Source organism: Anomaloglossus baeobatrachus, chromosome 4 (assembly GCF_048569485.1).
Source record: "Anomaloglossus baeobatrachus isolate aAnoBae1 chromosome 4, aAnoBae1.hap1, whole genome shotgun sequence".
Lineage (NCBI taxonomy): Eukaryota > Metazoa > Chordata > Amphibia > Anura > Aromobatidae > Anomaloglossus > Anomaloglossus baeobatrachus.
This window is the reverse complement of record NC_134356.1, coordinates 232920857-232934744: the sequence shown is the minus strand read 5'-3', so window position 1 is coordinate 232934744 and position 13888 is coordinate 232920857. Positions and strand designations below refer to the sequence as shown.

The following is a 13888-nucleotide window of genomic DNA, read 5'->3' as shown; positions in this document are numbered from 1 at the left end:
GGGGATGACAAATACCAAAACCTTGTAAATGGATACATCAGTGCTATTTGAACCTACCTGGAATAGGCTGTTTGGTCCTTGCAACCTGGCAGGACTTAGTGGAGCTACGGGGCTGAGGCTGCTCCAGAAATGAATGCTGGACAACAAGGGACTAGGAGTCACCAACAGTCCATTGGGCGTCTGTAAGGCAAAGTTTAGATTTAAGCACTGGCTTTAAAGGGACATATAAACAAAATGTTCTCATTGTCTGTATACAGTGTATAGAATTACCTTATCCGTATACTAAGGCAAATAATCAGCAGAGACTACTCTAATGTTGCACTGGGTATAAATATTGCCTGGAGTAATTCCAGCATCATTGGAGGGCTATGATACCTGCTCAGCAATGGTCCAATCTATACTTTCTTCTCCAGACTGATATACAAATCTGATGTGGTATATTGTCAGCATTGCTTTAAAGTTGGCCGTACACATTAGATAGCCATCTTCTGGATGACTGTTTATCCAACAGCTATCTGAACTGTCCCATACACAAGTGCTCGGCCACGGGTAGAGAAGAACGCTGCTGCCAGACACCCCAAAATACAAAAGGATTGGCCTGATCCTTCTCGCCCCAGACAGCCTCTGTTGTGCTAGAGTCTGGAGGTTCCCATACATACCAGATGGTTGTCCAGGCCCATCAAAGGTAGTGGCCTCACATGGACGAGCACTCATCTAATGTATATGGGTGCCTAAGCCACGTGCACATGTTGAGTACTTAGTGAGTTTTTTACCTTTTGCATTTCTAAGCCAAAACCAGGAGTGGGTAATAAAAACAGAAGTGGTGCTCGTGTTTCTATTATATTTTACCTCGGATTGTCCCACTCCTGGTTTTGGCTTACAAATACTGAGGTAAAAACTCACCAAACACTCAACGTGTGAATGTGGCCTTAATGTTCCTACCAGACAAAAGAATAATTTGCAAGCATTGGACAAGTATATTATAAAGGGATTTCTCCATCTTAGAACGTTCTAGCATATAGCTAGAATATTACATAATTCCTGATTGCCGGAGATCTGAATGACTGATTCTGAAAATAAGACCCTGCACAGCCGGTGTCCTAGAGCGTCACTGTGTAAGAAGAAATTGTGACTAGGCCCCAGTAGCAGACACCCCTGATCAGGACAAGCCATAATTTTCTGTGATAACAAAACCCCTGTGAAATCTTCAAACTTATACAATGCTTGTAGTGCTATACTAACTCATAGTTACTTAGGTTGAAAAAAAAGACCTAGGTCCATCTAGTTCAACCTTCCTCCACCAGTTCTACATTTGATACTCGATAGAAATAAGCAAGCTCAAAACTTACAGAAGGAGCTAAGTAAGGTAACAGAACAAATAAGTTCACACCTACAAGAAAAGGAAATGATCATCTTGGGAAACCTATGTGTAATTTATGATCGTTACTACCGTATAAGTGGCAAATATTTATATAGATTAAAAATTAGTGTACCTAAACTTCTTTTTTTTTTCGATATGTTCTCTGATGGCTGAAAAGATTTTTCATAACCGCTCACTTCAGAGAGCATAAATGCTAAAAGAGCACAGGGCAGCTTGTGGGCTCAGTAGAAAGACTACGTCCCAATACATAATTTACGCCTTTTTCTTGTCTAGTTTTGTATACTTTGCGCCTTTTTTTTTTTTGCACCTAATTTATTATTTTATTTATGCCTTATTTTCCGCTTTGTTGGGCACAATCTAATTATTCTAGGAGCTGATTCAGCAATTTTGACTTTTTAAAAAGTTGCAAACTTTGGCACAACTCTGCTCTATTTACCCTTTGGTGTCATTTTATGCATGTTTTTAAAAGTCGCATCTTTTGCGACATTTTAAGGGAAATGCGACTTTTTGTTAATAACCTTTTTTTGCACTTTTTGTTTTTAACAGTGAAGAAGCACTTTTTCTTTTTTTACTTTGTGCCAATTTCATGAAAAGTGATTTAAAAAAAACTTGCAAATGATGAATTGGGACCTATGGGTCTCTTTTTTTTTTTTTCTTTTTCTTATATTACGTTAGAAAGAAAAGAACTAATTAATACTTATGTTGACTTGATAGTAAAGTAAAATCCTCACTGCTCTTCTTTTTTATCACTGATGTCATGGGGCACTTGAGTGGTTTTGCCATGTGACACCTTACACTCTGGATACATTTTACGTTTCTCTAACTCTGTTATATAACAATATGACATTAAGGCCTAAGACACACGGCATGAAAATCGTATAAAAAAAAAAAATCATATTCTACTCGGACCAATATTACCTGTGTGTCAGCACCCATGAGCGATTATTTTCTCAGCTCTAATCGGACTGAGAAAACAATTGCAGCATGCTGCGACTGTAATGCGTTCCTGTTTTCTTTCGCACCCATTCAAGTCTATGGGGCGAGAGAAAAATCGCACTGCACTCGCGGAACACCGCGAGTGCAGTGCGAGAATGGCAATAGCCGGCAATGGAGGAGAGAGGGAGATAAATCTCTCCCTCCCCTCCAACGCCTGCCCGCCCCTCCTCAGAGCTGGCCCGCCCTTTGCAGCTGACGTCCGCTCACAAGATCGGACCTCAGTCGCAGGGACACTCGCATGACACTTGGCTCTGCTGTACTGCCAGCGTGAGCCGAGTGTCATGCGAGGGGATAGCAGTAATCCCAGTGTGGCCCCAGCCTTAGGGTATTTATCAGTAAAAATATATAATATATATATATATATATATATATATATATATATATATATATATATATTTTTTTTTTTTTAGAGGTGTAATGCTAAATTGTTCACATCATTTTACCTGAGCCGTAAAAAAGGCCGGAGTCAAAGATCCTGAAGGAAGTGCTGGGCTGTTGAGAGCAATTGAACCAATATCATTACTTGAAAGGAGAAGAGGCGGAGAGCAGATTTCCAGGCCTTTGGGCTTCTTCGCTTTGGGGGGATGATAGGAAAGCTTTGCTTTGGAACCTGAGGAGAGATTTAATGGTTCCATGGTGTCAGGATAATCTACGAAGAAGCTCCTATGCTCTGCTGACAAGGACAGATTAGGGGACAGGGAAGGGGATCGTGATGATCGTGGAGAGGAGGATACACTGGCTGTGTTTGGCGATACACGGGGAGACCTTTTAGCAGACAATTTTGATGATAAAAAGGCCGATGCAGCTGCTGATTCTGAAGTTGAAGGCAGTGAAATTACAGGCCGGACAGTTTCTTTGTCCATTTTGTTTGTAACAAATCTTATAACAGTTCTGACTTCATCCATAGGACTTTTAGCTTCTGGTCTTTCTTCTTCCTCCTCATCTTCCTCTTCAAGCTCCTCCTCTTCCAGCCTTTCACTTTTTATAACCTTATAGTTATCTGATTGATGTTGCAGTGAATTTATGGTGAAGGAGGAATATAATCCTGAGTTTATATACTCATTGCGGCTTGCACTCTTCAGGGCAGATAAGGTTTGCTTGTGCCGCTCATGGAGATCACTTGAGATCTTGCAATCACTGTCCTGCAGCAATAGGCTATCCCTGCTAACCTCCACAGTGTGGGGGTCCATTTTTAAGATTTCTGGAAAAGACACAAACTTGTAGACAAACTTTTGGCCAATAACTTTTTTGATAATGTTCTGGAAAGAAAAATATAAATAATGAAATGTTAAATTACATGGAAATAAAAAAAAACAAAACATTTTCATTCTCAAAATTAGACAAAGCTCTTAGAAGCAAAAACAAGAAGCACCTGGTGCTGCCAAAATGTACGTTAGCTTAAACTTGAAAAGTGGAAGGAGAGAGACTAAAGCCAGTGCCGGCCCAACTCTTGTCAATTGTTGGGCACACAACAAGGACCAACATTACTAACTATTAAGGGTGTAACTTCAAGCTCCTGTGCTCCCATGATCACTCTGTATAAGTACCCCAATTTGTGGCATTAATACCGGCGTCTACCAATAAGATAAAGTGGCCCATAGACTCTGGCATCGAAGCCTGGGTGCGAATGCTACCTCTGCATTCTTTAGATCTATGCTACTACATAGCTGACAGCTCTATGGCTGGTGGCTATATCTTTCTGAATTTCCCCATACAGAAGCATGCTTTCCTAAGCATTCGTGATGAGGAGCACTAACATGGTTGGTAGTCCTAATGAGCAGTTAATGCTCAGATGGGCGTGACTCGAGTACTTTAGTATAACAGAAGTCAATAGGGATCTTGAGGATTTTTCTGGAAGATTTCCCGGAAACATGCTTGAGTTCCCCATTGACTTCCATTATACCCAATGTTCCCATGAGCACAACTGTAGTACCGAACTGCTCATTGCAAGTACTGGGCACTTGAGCATGGTAGTGCTCACTCATCACTACTAAGAATTCATGTGTTTTCAATGGGAAATGAGCCGCTGCCAGACACCTCTGGAGGTATTATATGTCCTAATACAACATGCTAAGCCTTCCCTAAATATATTTCTGTTATAATTTAATTTATTTTCTAAAATACTGTAAAAGTCACCGCCATTCCCTCACTATTCGATTTACTTGCTTTATTTTATTTTTTTTACTACTTTGTCTTTGACACTCCATTTGAGAATCCCAGTACATGCTGGGATAGTCAAACGAGATGTCATCAGGGGGCAGAGGATGCGGCCACTGCTGTAACCGCTGACCCCCAACCTGAAACGTAGCGTCATCAGTGACTCTCAATTCAGGGGCTGGGCTTGTCTCTACTGAGCGTGTGTCGGTTATCAATCCCTACGTATGCTCAGTAGATCCTTGTCCCTGTGCAATATTCACATTGACTGTGTGCTTCCTTGGCGGTTCTGATCAGAAGTAACAAGCTGGCAAGAGATTTCACTGCGTGTTGTAAGATTAGCCAACATGCAGGGAAACCAACATCGCCAACGTAAGTGACTTCGTTTGCGGGGCCAGTGCTGGTCTTTGCTTTTCCTGCACACCGGTTATTTTTTTTTTTTTTATTTCAATAACTGATCGTCAGTTATAGTCTCTTGCCAGCATGTTGCTTCTGATCAGAACCAGCGAGGGAGCGCACAGTCAATGTGCATATTGCACAGTGACAAGAATCTACTGCACATACATAGGAATTGACAACCGATACATGCTCAGTAGAACAGGGACACAAGCCCAGCCCCTGAAGCGGACTTCACTAATGATGCTTCATTTCAGGGAGGGTCAGGTAGGGAGCAGCGGCTGAGGCAGTGACCGCATTGATGACTACTCGCTTGATATGCCATGGATTGGGATTCTCCAATGGAGTCTCAAAGAGGAAGTAGTAAAAAATAAGTAAATAAATAAAGTTAGATTAGTGAGAGAACGAGAGGGTCTTTTATAATTAAGATATATCAGAATAGAGATTAGCTTATGACATTAAATAGGTATTTAGAAATAAAATACATTTTCGCTTTGGACCACTCCTTTAACATCTGTAAGGAAGCGCACACACATTAGATGAGCAGCCCCACAGATATAGAAGATTCAGCACACCATAATCTGTGTATGGAGACCGTAAGACATTAAAGCATAAAAGATGGTTAGACATTCAGACAACTTCTTGGCTGACTTATGTTACATTAATATTTCACACAATTTAACATTACATACTCTTACAGCTGCCAAATAGACTCAAACTTTTCCAGACATTTCAAAACCATCTAGAATCTAAAGCATAAAAATGTGATACCATTTTTTTTCTGTGCAACCTGAGCCACTAAGTGGCACATTTTGCTTAGTAAATGTCATCATTGTATCATGTGCATTAATGAGGATTAGAAATTGTGATGGACAATGTACCAGCCTCTTAATAAGATTAGGCAACACACACTTACCTTATCGTAATAGTATCTGAGGGCACGACTAAGCTTGTCGTAGTTCATGTTTGTTTTATTCTTCCGCAGTCCCCATAGCTTGGCCACCTCCTCAGCCTTGAGCAGCTTGAATTCCCCATCGTTGGATGTCCAGCAGATAAGATGCTCGTGTTTTTGATCAAGAAGCAATTGCAATAGAAACTGCCACAGAGTGATTGCACTCTCCATACCTGCAAACAAATATCAGACACTTATTATGGAGGCAAGGCCACTTTTACATTGGAACAATAGTCTAATTATGGTAAAGGGATGCATTTTATTATATTTATTCTCAACCTAACCCTCTAGGTCAGATATCTGTTCATCATTTAAAAAAAACAAAAAAAAAAACCCCTGTAGCAATTAAGCAATAATTTACGTAACATGCAACCGCGCAATGTCTCTAATCGTATAATATATATATATATATATAAATAATAATAAATATATATATATATAAATAATATATATAATATATATATATTATATATAATATATAATATAAAAACATTTATCTCTAGAAATGTTCTAGTTCTCCCAAAACTCCACAAGGTGGCAGACATGTCGGAGTGCTGCATGCTATGTAGATTGAAAAGTAGTCTGCAAAGCTTGCTATTATTACCATCTTTCCAGTTAGCCATTAAACCGTATCAACCTCAGATGATGGTCAAATTTTAATATTTTTCGCTCTACTAGCTAATCAATACAAAGATATATATTTTTTCTATATATGTATTGATCAGACCTGACTTTGCTTTCAGGTTCTGCTATGCGATCAGTAATATATATTCACTATTGCAATAAGGTTTCTGAGTAACCATGCAAATTCGTAAATCAAGCAGGTCTATAGGTTTTACATTTTACACTGCATTGACTAAAATACACCCATTTTTGTGACCAGGAATAGTCCTCGTTTTATTCCGTACCAACAATAAGCTGCATGTACGCTCATTCCTAAGAGCGCTCATTTTCCAAATATCCCCCATTTTAAACAGGCTGTTATCAACAAACAGCGCACAATGCTTGTTCACCCCTGTGAAATAATCTTTCAGCTTGCTTAAGAGTCATCATTCTCAGCAGCACATTGTCTGGTGTAGACATGACATGTGCTGCTGAGATCAATGGCAGACTATATGCACAGAACAATCCATTACCATTCTTTTCGTGAGCGTGGGAAGTGTCGTCGGGCTGTCTAAACACTCTATTAAATTACAGCCGATAGTCAAACATCCCTGATCTGCAGCCATTTAACTGCTACCAGCTGCTTCTGTAACCCCACCCTAAACATCCGTGTTTAAATGAGTCAATGATTATTTTTGAAGCGCCATTAATTCTATGGTGTTGTACATGTAACATACAGAAGAAAATTAAACTGACAGTCTGGTACAGAGAGGAAGGCGACCCTGCCGCATGGGCTTACAATCTACAAGATCATCCAAAAATTGGCCTTTATAGGAACACTTTTTCCTATCATCTCCCCATATTCAAGTGAGAGCAATCAGTAGATAAAAAAAAATCATGTTTCCATGTAGCTTCAAAATCAACACTGGTCACCAGCAAACAGAATGCAAAAAATGCTGCGATTGTTTTCTCGGTCCGATTAGGGCTGAGAAAATAATCGCTCATGGGTGTTGGGACATAGAGTAATATTGGTCCGAGTGGAATGTGATGTTTTATCGAATTCCACTTGCACCGATTTTCATGCCGTGTGGCTTAGGCCTAACAGTCAAATAGGACGTGTCAGCAAGTCAAATGTAGTTTTATTTTGAGCCAATTTTATTCTCAATCCTCCCCTGAGCATGCCGCTTTTTTATTTATTTTTTATTCTTTTTTAGTTTATTTTTTAAATCCTCTATACCTTTTCAGACACAGGCCTTTTTATTAAGTGCTGGAGACCATAAAAATCAGTGCTAAATAAGAAGACTCATATCTACTGTATGTAATCGTAATGGTGTATTTAGAACAACAACAAAAATGACGGCATACTCAGGTGAGCAGCAGGAATAATATAAGAGCAGAAAAGTAACCACTTCTGACCTTGACAGGTTCTCTTTAAAGGGGTTTTCCCTTAAAGTTGATTTTGGTCAATAGATCTTGGAATAATAATAATTTCCACCATTGGATGTGTTTAAAAAAAATGTTCCTGTGCTGAGATAATGTTATATATGTGCCCCATACCACATCTCCTGGGAAAGGGAGTAAGTAAAAAAAACTATACAGATAAGACAGAATGGGATCATAGACTATTCTTTCTTTGAAGTAAAACAGTGCTTAAAAACAGGCAATGAAATGTTTTACCTCACAAAAAGAATCATCTATGATCCCATACTGTAATGTCTCCATACTCTTTTGCCCCGTCTCCTGTCCAGCAGATGTGGTATGATCAGACCATGTTCCTGTACAGTCAGACACGGCCATTACACAGTACATAGCAGGGGCACATACAGTATATAAGAATATCTCAGCATAGGAACATTTTTTTTTTTTTTAATAACATCCAGTTATGGAAACTTATTATTCCAAAATCTATTAATTTAAATGAATTTTGTTCTTGGGACAACCCCTTTAAGGCCTTGCTCATATGTCTGCTGATCACAGGCCAATGATCAGAAGAGCGTTCATAATTGGCCTCTTCATCATTCTGTGTATCAGGGCCTTATTGTTTGCACATTCTGCATGTAAATGGAGGAAAAAACAAAGGAGCTCTAATCAGAATGTTATATTGCCACTTCTGTGTGATTACTCAACACCTAGTACTTTGGACGAGTCTGCGGTTAATTTATATAATAAATGTACATAATGTAGAATTTTCTTTATAGACAATATAGTAAAAGCCTATGCTATTGTCTTCACTATAATGCTTCTTACATTAAAGGATAAGTCATAAATAATGGTCACTAATGTGTTTTTCCCTGTATCCTAGGCCAATTGTTTTCTTTTGGTGATCTGTACAATTAGACAGGAACTGACTGTGATAGAAGCTCTGATTTTGCTTTTAGTTCCGTTTCCGTTACAGGCAGGAAACTGGAAAGCAGAACACAGGATATCTGCACTCTGCCCCAGTGTGAATTCCTGCTCTGCAAGTGTACTCCTCCGTGACGTCCTCGTCATCCATCACTGTTCCACTGTAGCTAATGTGATAACTTTTAGACCAACCGCATACAGTAGAAAACCCTCCTTAGCTCCACCAATGCTCCACAGCCTACATGGTACATAAGGAAAATATCAGAATAAATATGAACCTACATATTTATCAAAATATACTTATATAATGATATACCTGGGAGGATTACTCTTTCCACTAATATGTCTTATCTATTCTAATGCAAAAGTAACTTAGCTTTAAAGGCTAAGGACGTTTAGGACATGAAAAATGATTTTTACATGTTTTAATGATTACTTTTAGTTAATAAAAGTTAAATTAAAGAAGACTTGTCACCTGTGGTAACATTACGGTTATCACCCTCTGCAGAGGCGCCAGGTCTAACGCAGCGTAACCCGGAATTGCCTATTCGCAAAGTCTATGGGCTTGTCAGAACGATGCTCCATAGACTTTGTTCGACGGAATCCCTGGACTATGTCAGATCAGCTGGGATTTCTTTTCCTATTGAATAAAGTGGTGATTGAGGGTAGGTGTCTTGTTTTATTTCTCAGTGTTTGTTTGTGGAGGGGGGGTTCTTCAGCTGGAGGGTTGAACTAGATGGGCCTAGGGTTTTTTTTCCCAACCTATGTAATTAGCTATCCTTTTTTGGACTACGACTGATTCAGTGGAAAATGGCTGATTCCCTGGACTACAGCCGAGCTGCGTGGATTTTTTTTTTTTATTAAATGGTAAATGAGAAAGTTTTGGGAAGTGTTTATTGATATAATTTTCTTGTGTGTTTGTTTTCTGCTTAGTTAGTGGGTTAGTAATGGGGGTGTCTGCTAGACGTCTCTCCATTACTAACCCCTGGACTTTGTCAGATAAAGCTACACAGCTGACATCAATCTCATAAACCATTACGCCAATTGCCAAAGCACAAGGGCAATCAAAAAGTGCCAGAATTGGCGCATCTAATATGATGCTTCACTTCTGGGACAGCTGTGGGCTGCTATTTTTAACCCGGGAAGGGCCCAATAACCATAAATCTTCCCAGCCTGATAATATTAGTCCGCAGCTGTCTGCTTTATTTTTGCTTTCTATCAAAAAAGGAGGGGGGGACCCCAAATAGTTTTTTCAATAATTTATTTGGTTAATAGCTGCAAACACTATCTTTGCACATCTTTAAAACATTAAAAAACATTCTTTTCAGTGTCATGCGTTTGTTCATGCGGGTGGCACACGAATGACACATACGTACACACTGATTTTGAAAACAGAACGTGCCAATTGTGCATTTTTTTTAAACTGGTGTGAAGGGGGCCTGAGGCATACAAAATTGGCCATTTGTCATGCAGAGAAGAAATTGGTGATTTTTTTTTTTTTTTTTATATAATACACAGTGTTCTGTATGTCCGTTCTTGACATCTCTTTAATACCTCAAAATTGGAACAAAAAAGGACGTGTTGTGAGTTTCCTGGTTCTGTTTTTTTATTAAAATATCTGATTAGATTCATTTAACTCCATGGTTTTTGTGCTGTCTTATAAGAAGAAAAAAAAAGTGTAGCAATCGGGCATTTCACACTCATGTGTGAATGCAGCTTAACAATAATGCTCCATCCTCGCCACCCACATACATCCGATCACAATGTTGTAACCCCCTAGTGGGAGCCGTTCAAACACTGCACGTGGCTCACCCAGGGCTGAGCACCGGGTGTACCCGAGCACAGCAATGCTCACACGAGTGGTTTGCACACGTAAACCACCAGAACTCCGAACACAAACACTAATTTATTGTAAAGTCTGTGTTAAGTACGAACCCCAATCTTTAAATGCTCGGGTTCTGGTAAATGTACAGAATCTATTGGGAAATGTTTCTTCTTTGTCTTATTACCTAGCACTATTTATTTATATGGATTGCCTTTAATACCATACGGTACAACATGAAGCTATAAAAAAAAAAACAAAAAAAAAAAAAAACAAACGATCAATGTGCATAAAGTCTGTTTAATTTTTATTTTATTTCACTATTTCCGGGTGTTTGACCTAATAACAGAAATGTATTGTTACAGCTGTCTGTAGAGAAGACAGAAGGAAGACACGAGCTGCCTACAAGACAATAAACCTTTGCAGGTCGCACAGATAGGCAGGATGTGGTATGGTTGAGACATGAAGAAACCTGCACCCTCTATACGGCTGTTCCTGTTTAGAGGTGCAGATGACCAATTGTTGGTGATTCGGCTGCAGGTGCTCCCACTCAATATATAGTATGAGAGTAGAATAATGTGTCAATAACAAAGATCGCACCCTCACTAGACTCAGGGAATAACATTGTGATGCTGATCTTTCCATATGCAGAACTATTAATGTTTCCGTCCAGAGCATCCTCAGTGTTTCTATTGTGCTCGAGCTGTAAAAATGTTCTATATCAGGACTTCCTCCTATTATGTTTGGGAGGCGTCGTGCTGGGAAATCAAGACAGGGTAGGAATTCCTGCAGCACCACCCAGTGGAAAATATGGGAAAGCTGACATCTTATAGAATAATATATTGGAAGCATGAGACAAATCAAATCATATTGAATTACCTGACTAACAATATTACATTCTGTTTATACTATTTTTATATTATTTATTTGATGTACATATCAGAAATGCTCCTGATGATGTTGTCTGTCGGGCCACAATAAACCGTATTGATCACCATTCTGAAAAAGAACAGCACATACCGAGTGGTTTACATGTTTGCAGTGCCCAACAGGGGGCTCGGCATGTATTAAAAATCTACAACCAATGTTAAGACATTCATAAAGAGTTTGTGCATATTTTTACATATGCCCTGGGAACATTTTCTGCCAAACAGACACTGATTACCCAGTCATTGAATAATGTAGCCCATAATATAAATAAGCAGACTACCTACAAAATAACAGGTATCTATTGCAGTAGATGTCACTGTCCAGTTGTGCCAGTTTCTTCAGAAGATCTTTTAGTTTCAAAGTTCTGCGGTACATTCTGGCATCCTCCATTTTTAGTTAACTAAAAATGGAGGATACCAGAATGTACCGCAGAACTTTGAAACTGAAAGATATTCTGAAGAAATGGAGGATACCAGAATGTACCACAGAACTTTAAAACTAAAAGATCTTCTGATGAAACTGGCACAACTGGACAGTGACATCTTAAGGATTCACTTTCCAAGCTCAGTGTTTGTTTATTTAAATGTCCTTTTACTATGCATCGCTCTGCCCTGTTTTGTGTGCATATATGTGTTTCTTCAGATATTTTGTCAAACCATGCCTGAGGAAGAGACCTGAGATGTCTCGAAAGCTTGCTTTATAACATCATATTTTATTTTTTATTTTAGTTAGCCATTAAAAGGTATCACAACTGCAAAATTTTAATTTTGTTTCTCTCCCTGACAGCAATCAAGCTATTGCAGTAGACACACCGACTCTGCTCCCCAGCTTAGGTGTCAGTGTGTTTACTAAAAAACAATCCCTTAAAAACTTCCACAACAAAGATTTCAAAGAGCTATAGTAGGAGGCTGTTTCTATTCCTGTATTATTTTTTTTTAATCTTTTTACTGAAAAATATTCAAAAAGAAAAATACAATTTTACATTACAAAGGTTTTTTTCTTTCTTTTTTTATGACTTTGGTATCTCCTGAAAGAGGTTTGGCAACAGCTTTGCATCTTCTGAAAGAAGACAAAAGTTGTCCAGAATAGGCCTGAAGACACCTTCCACATTATAGTTCTAAACTATAATATTTGACAAAATATTCCATTTCATATGCATTCAACAGAACCATAACTCGTAACGCTTCTCCGGGGATTATGATAGTAATTAATTAGTAATTAATGATAGTAATAGATTACCTTCTACCCCAGAGCACTGTGTTCTTCCCTGGCAATGGTGAATGCTCATGGCTGCAGCTATTTACAATGGCGTAGAAATTAGAGAACACACAATTTCCTAATTGTTAAGCCGGAGTCCCACTTGCGAGAGACTCGTGCGACTCTCGTATCGCATCATGTGACATAGCTTGCCGCCCTCTGGACAGGAGCGTGTCAGCTGCAAAGAAATACATACAGCCGACCCGCTTCTGTCAGGAGAGTGTGCGGCCGTGCCGGGTCATGCAATGCGAGACATGCGCAAGTGTGACTCCGGCCTTAAGGTCATTGTGTCGTCCTATGTGATTATATCCTAACATGAGTAAACTAGCAGTATTTTAAGTTTATTTCATAAATTGAATTTACTCTAAAGCACATAATAAAAATGTAAATGAGATAAATGAAAAAGAACACGGATCAAAATTAGAGAATAATTTCAGATACCTGCAAATTATTGGTGTTAATCTGGCACCTGGTGCTCATTTCCTTAATTACCTGACAAATCCTATTTAACTAGCAGCCTATTGGTCCCGTTACACATAGCTACGTACGAGCGATCCCACCAGCGATCCGACCTGGCAGGGATCTCTGGTACGTTGCTACTGAGCTGTCAATCAGGAAGATCTCCACAGCGACCAGCCATCAGCCACCAGTGACCCGTGTAACGACGGCTCCCTGCACACTCAGAATCGGTGCTCGTTGATCTCCCGCCGTCAAACACACCGATGCGTGCTGCACAGCAGGAGACCAACGAGCAAAAAAAATGGTCCTGATCGTTTTGTCACGATCAGCAACCTCGCAGCATGGGCCCACTCGCTGCTGCTTGTCACACACAGCGATATCGCTGATACGTCACAAATCCTGTGACGTTTCAGCGATCTCGCTATGTCTGACGGGTGCTTAACTTTCCAGGTTGCACTGATTTTGCAAAAATGGTGTGCCGTTCCAAAGTGATTGAAAATCTCCAGCAGCAGGTTGTCCAGATGAAGGCCAAAGGGGTGACCCTTTCAGCCATAGACAGAGAAGTTGGTCGTTTCAAGTCTGTGATTTTGAGAAT

At 39.5% G+C, this 13888-nt stretch overlaps 1 protein-coding gene across 1 annotated transcript in view; it reads right to left on the bottom strand.

Moving 5' to 3' along the window:
* The window catches only part of ELK3 (ETS transcription factor ELK3), a 56147-nt gene that overhangs the window by 1061 nt on the left and 41198 nt on the right, over window positions 1-13888 (bottom strand). Inside the window, exons 2-4 of the mRNA XM_075342414.1 lie at window positions 5844-6052; window positions 2821-3636; window positions 58-180 (exon numbers count right to left, since the gene is read on the bottom strand). Coding sequence (XP_075198529.1) covers window positions 58-180; window positions 2821-3636; window positions 5844-6050 — 1146 coding nt within the window. The 5' untranslated portion in view covers window positions 6051-6052. The remainder of the gene's footprint in view (window positions 1-57; window positions 181-2820; window positions 3637-5843; window positions 6053-13888) is intronic.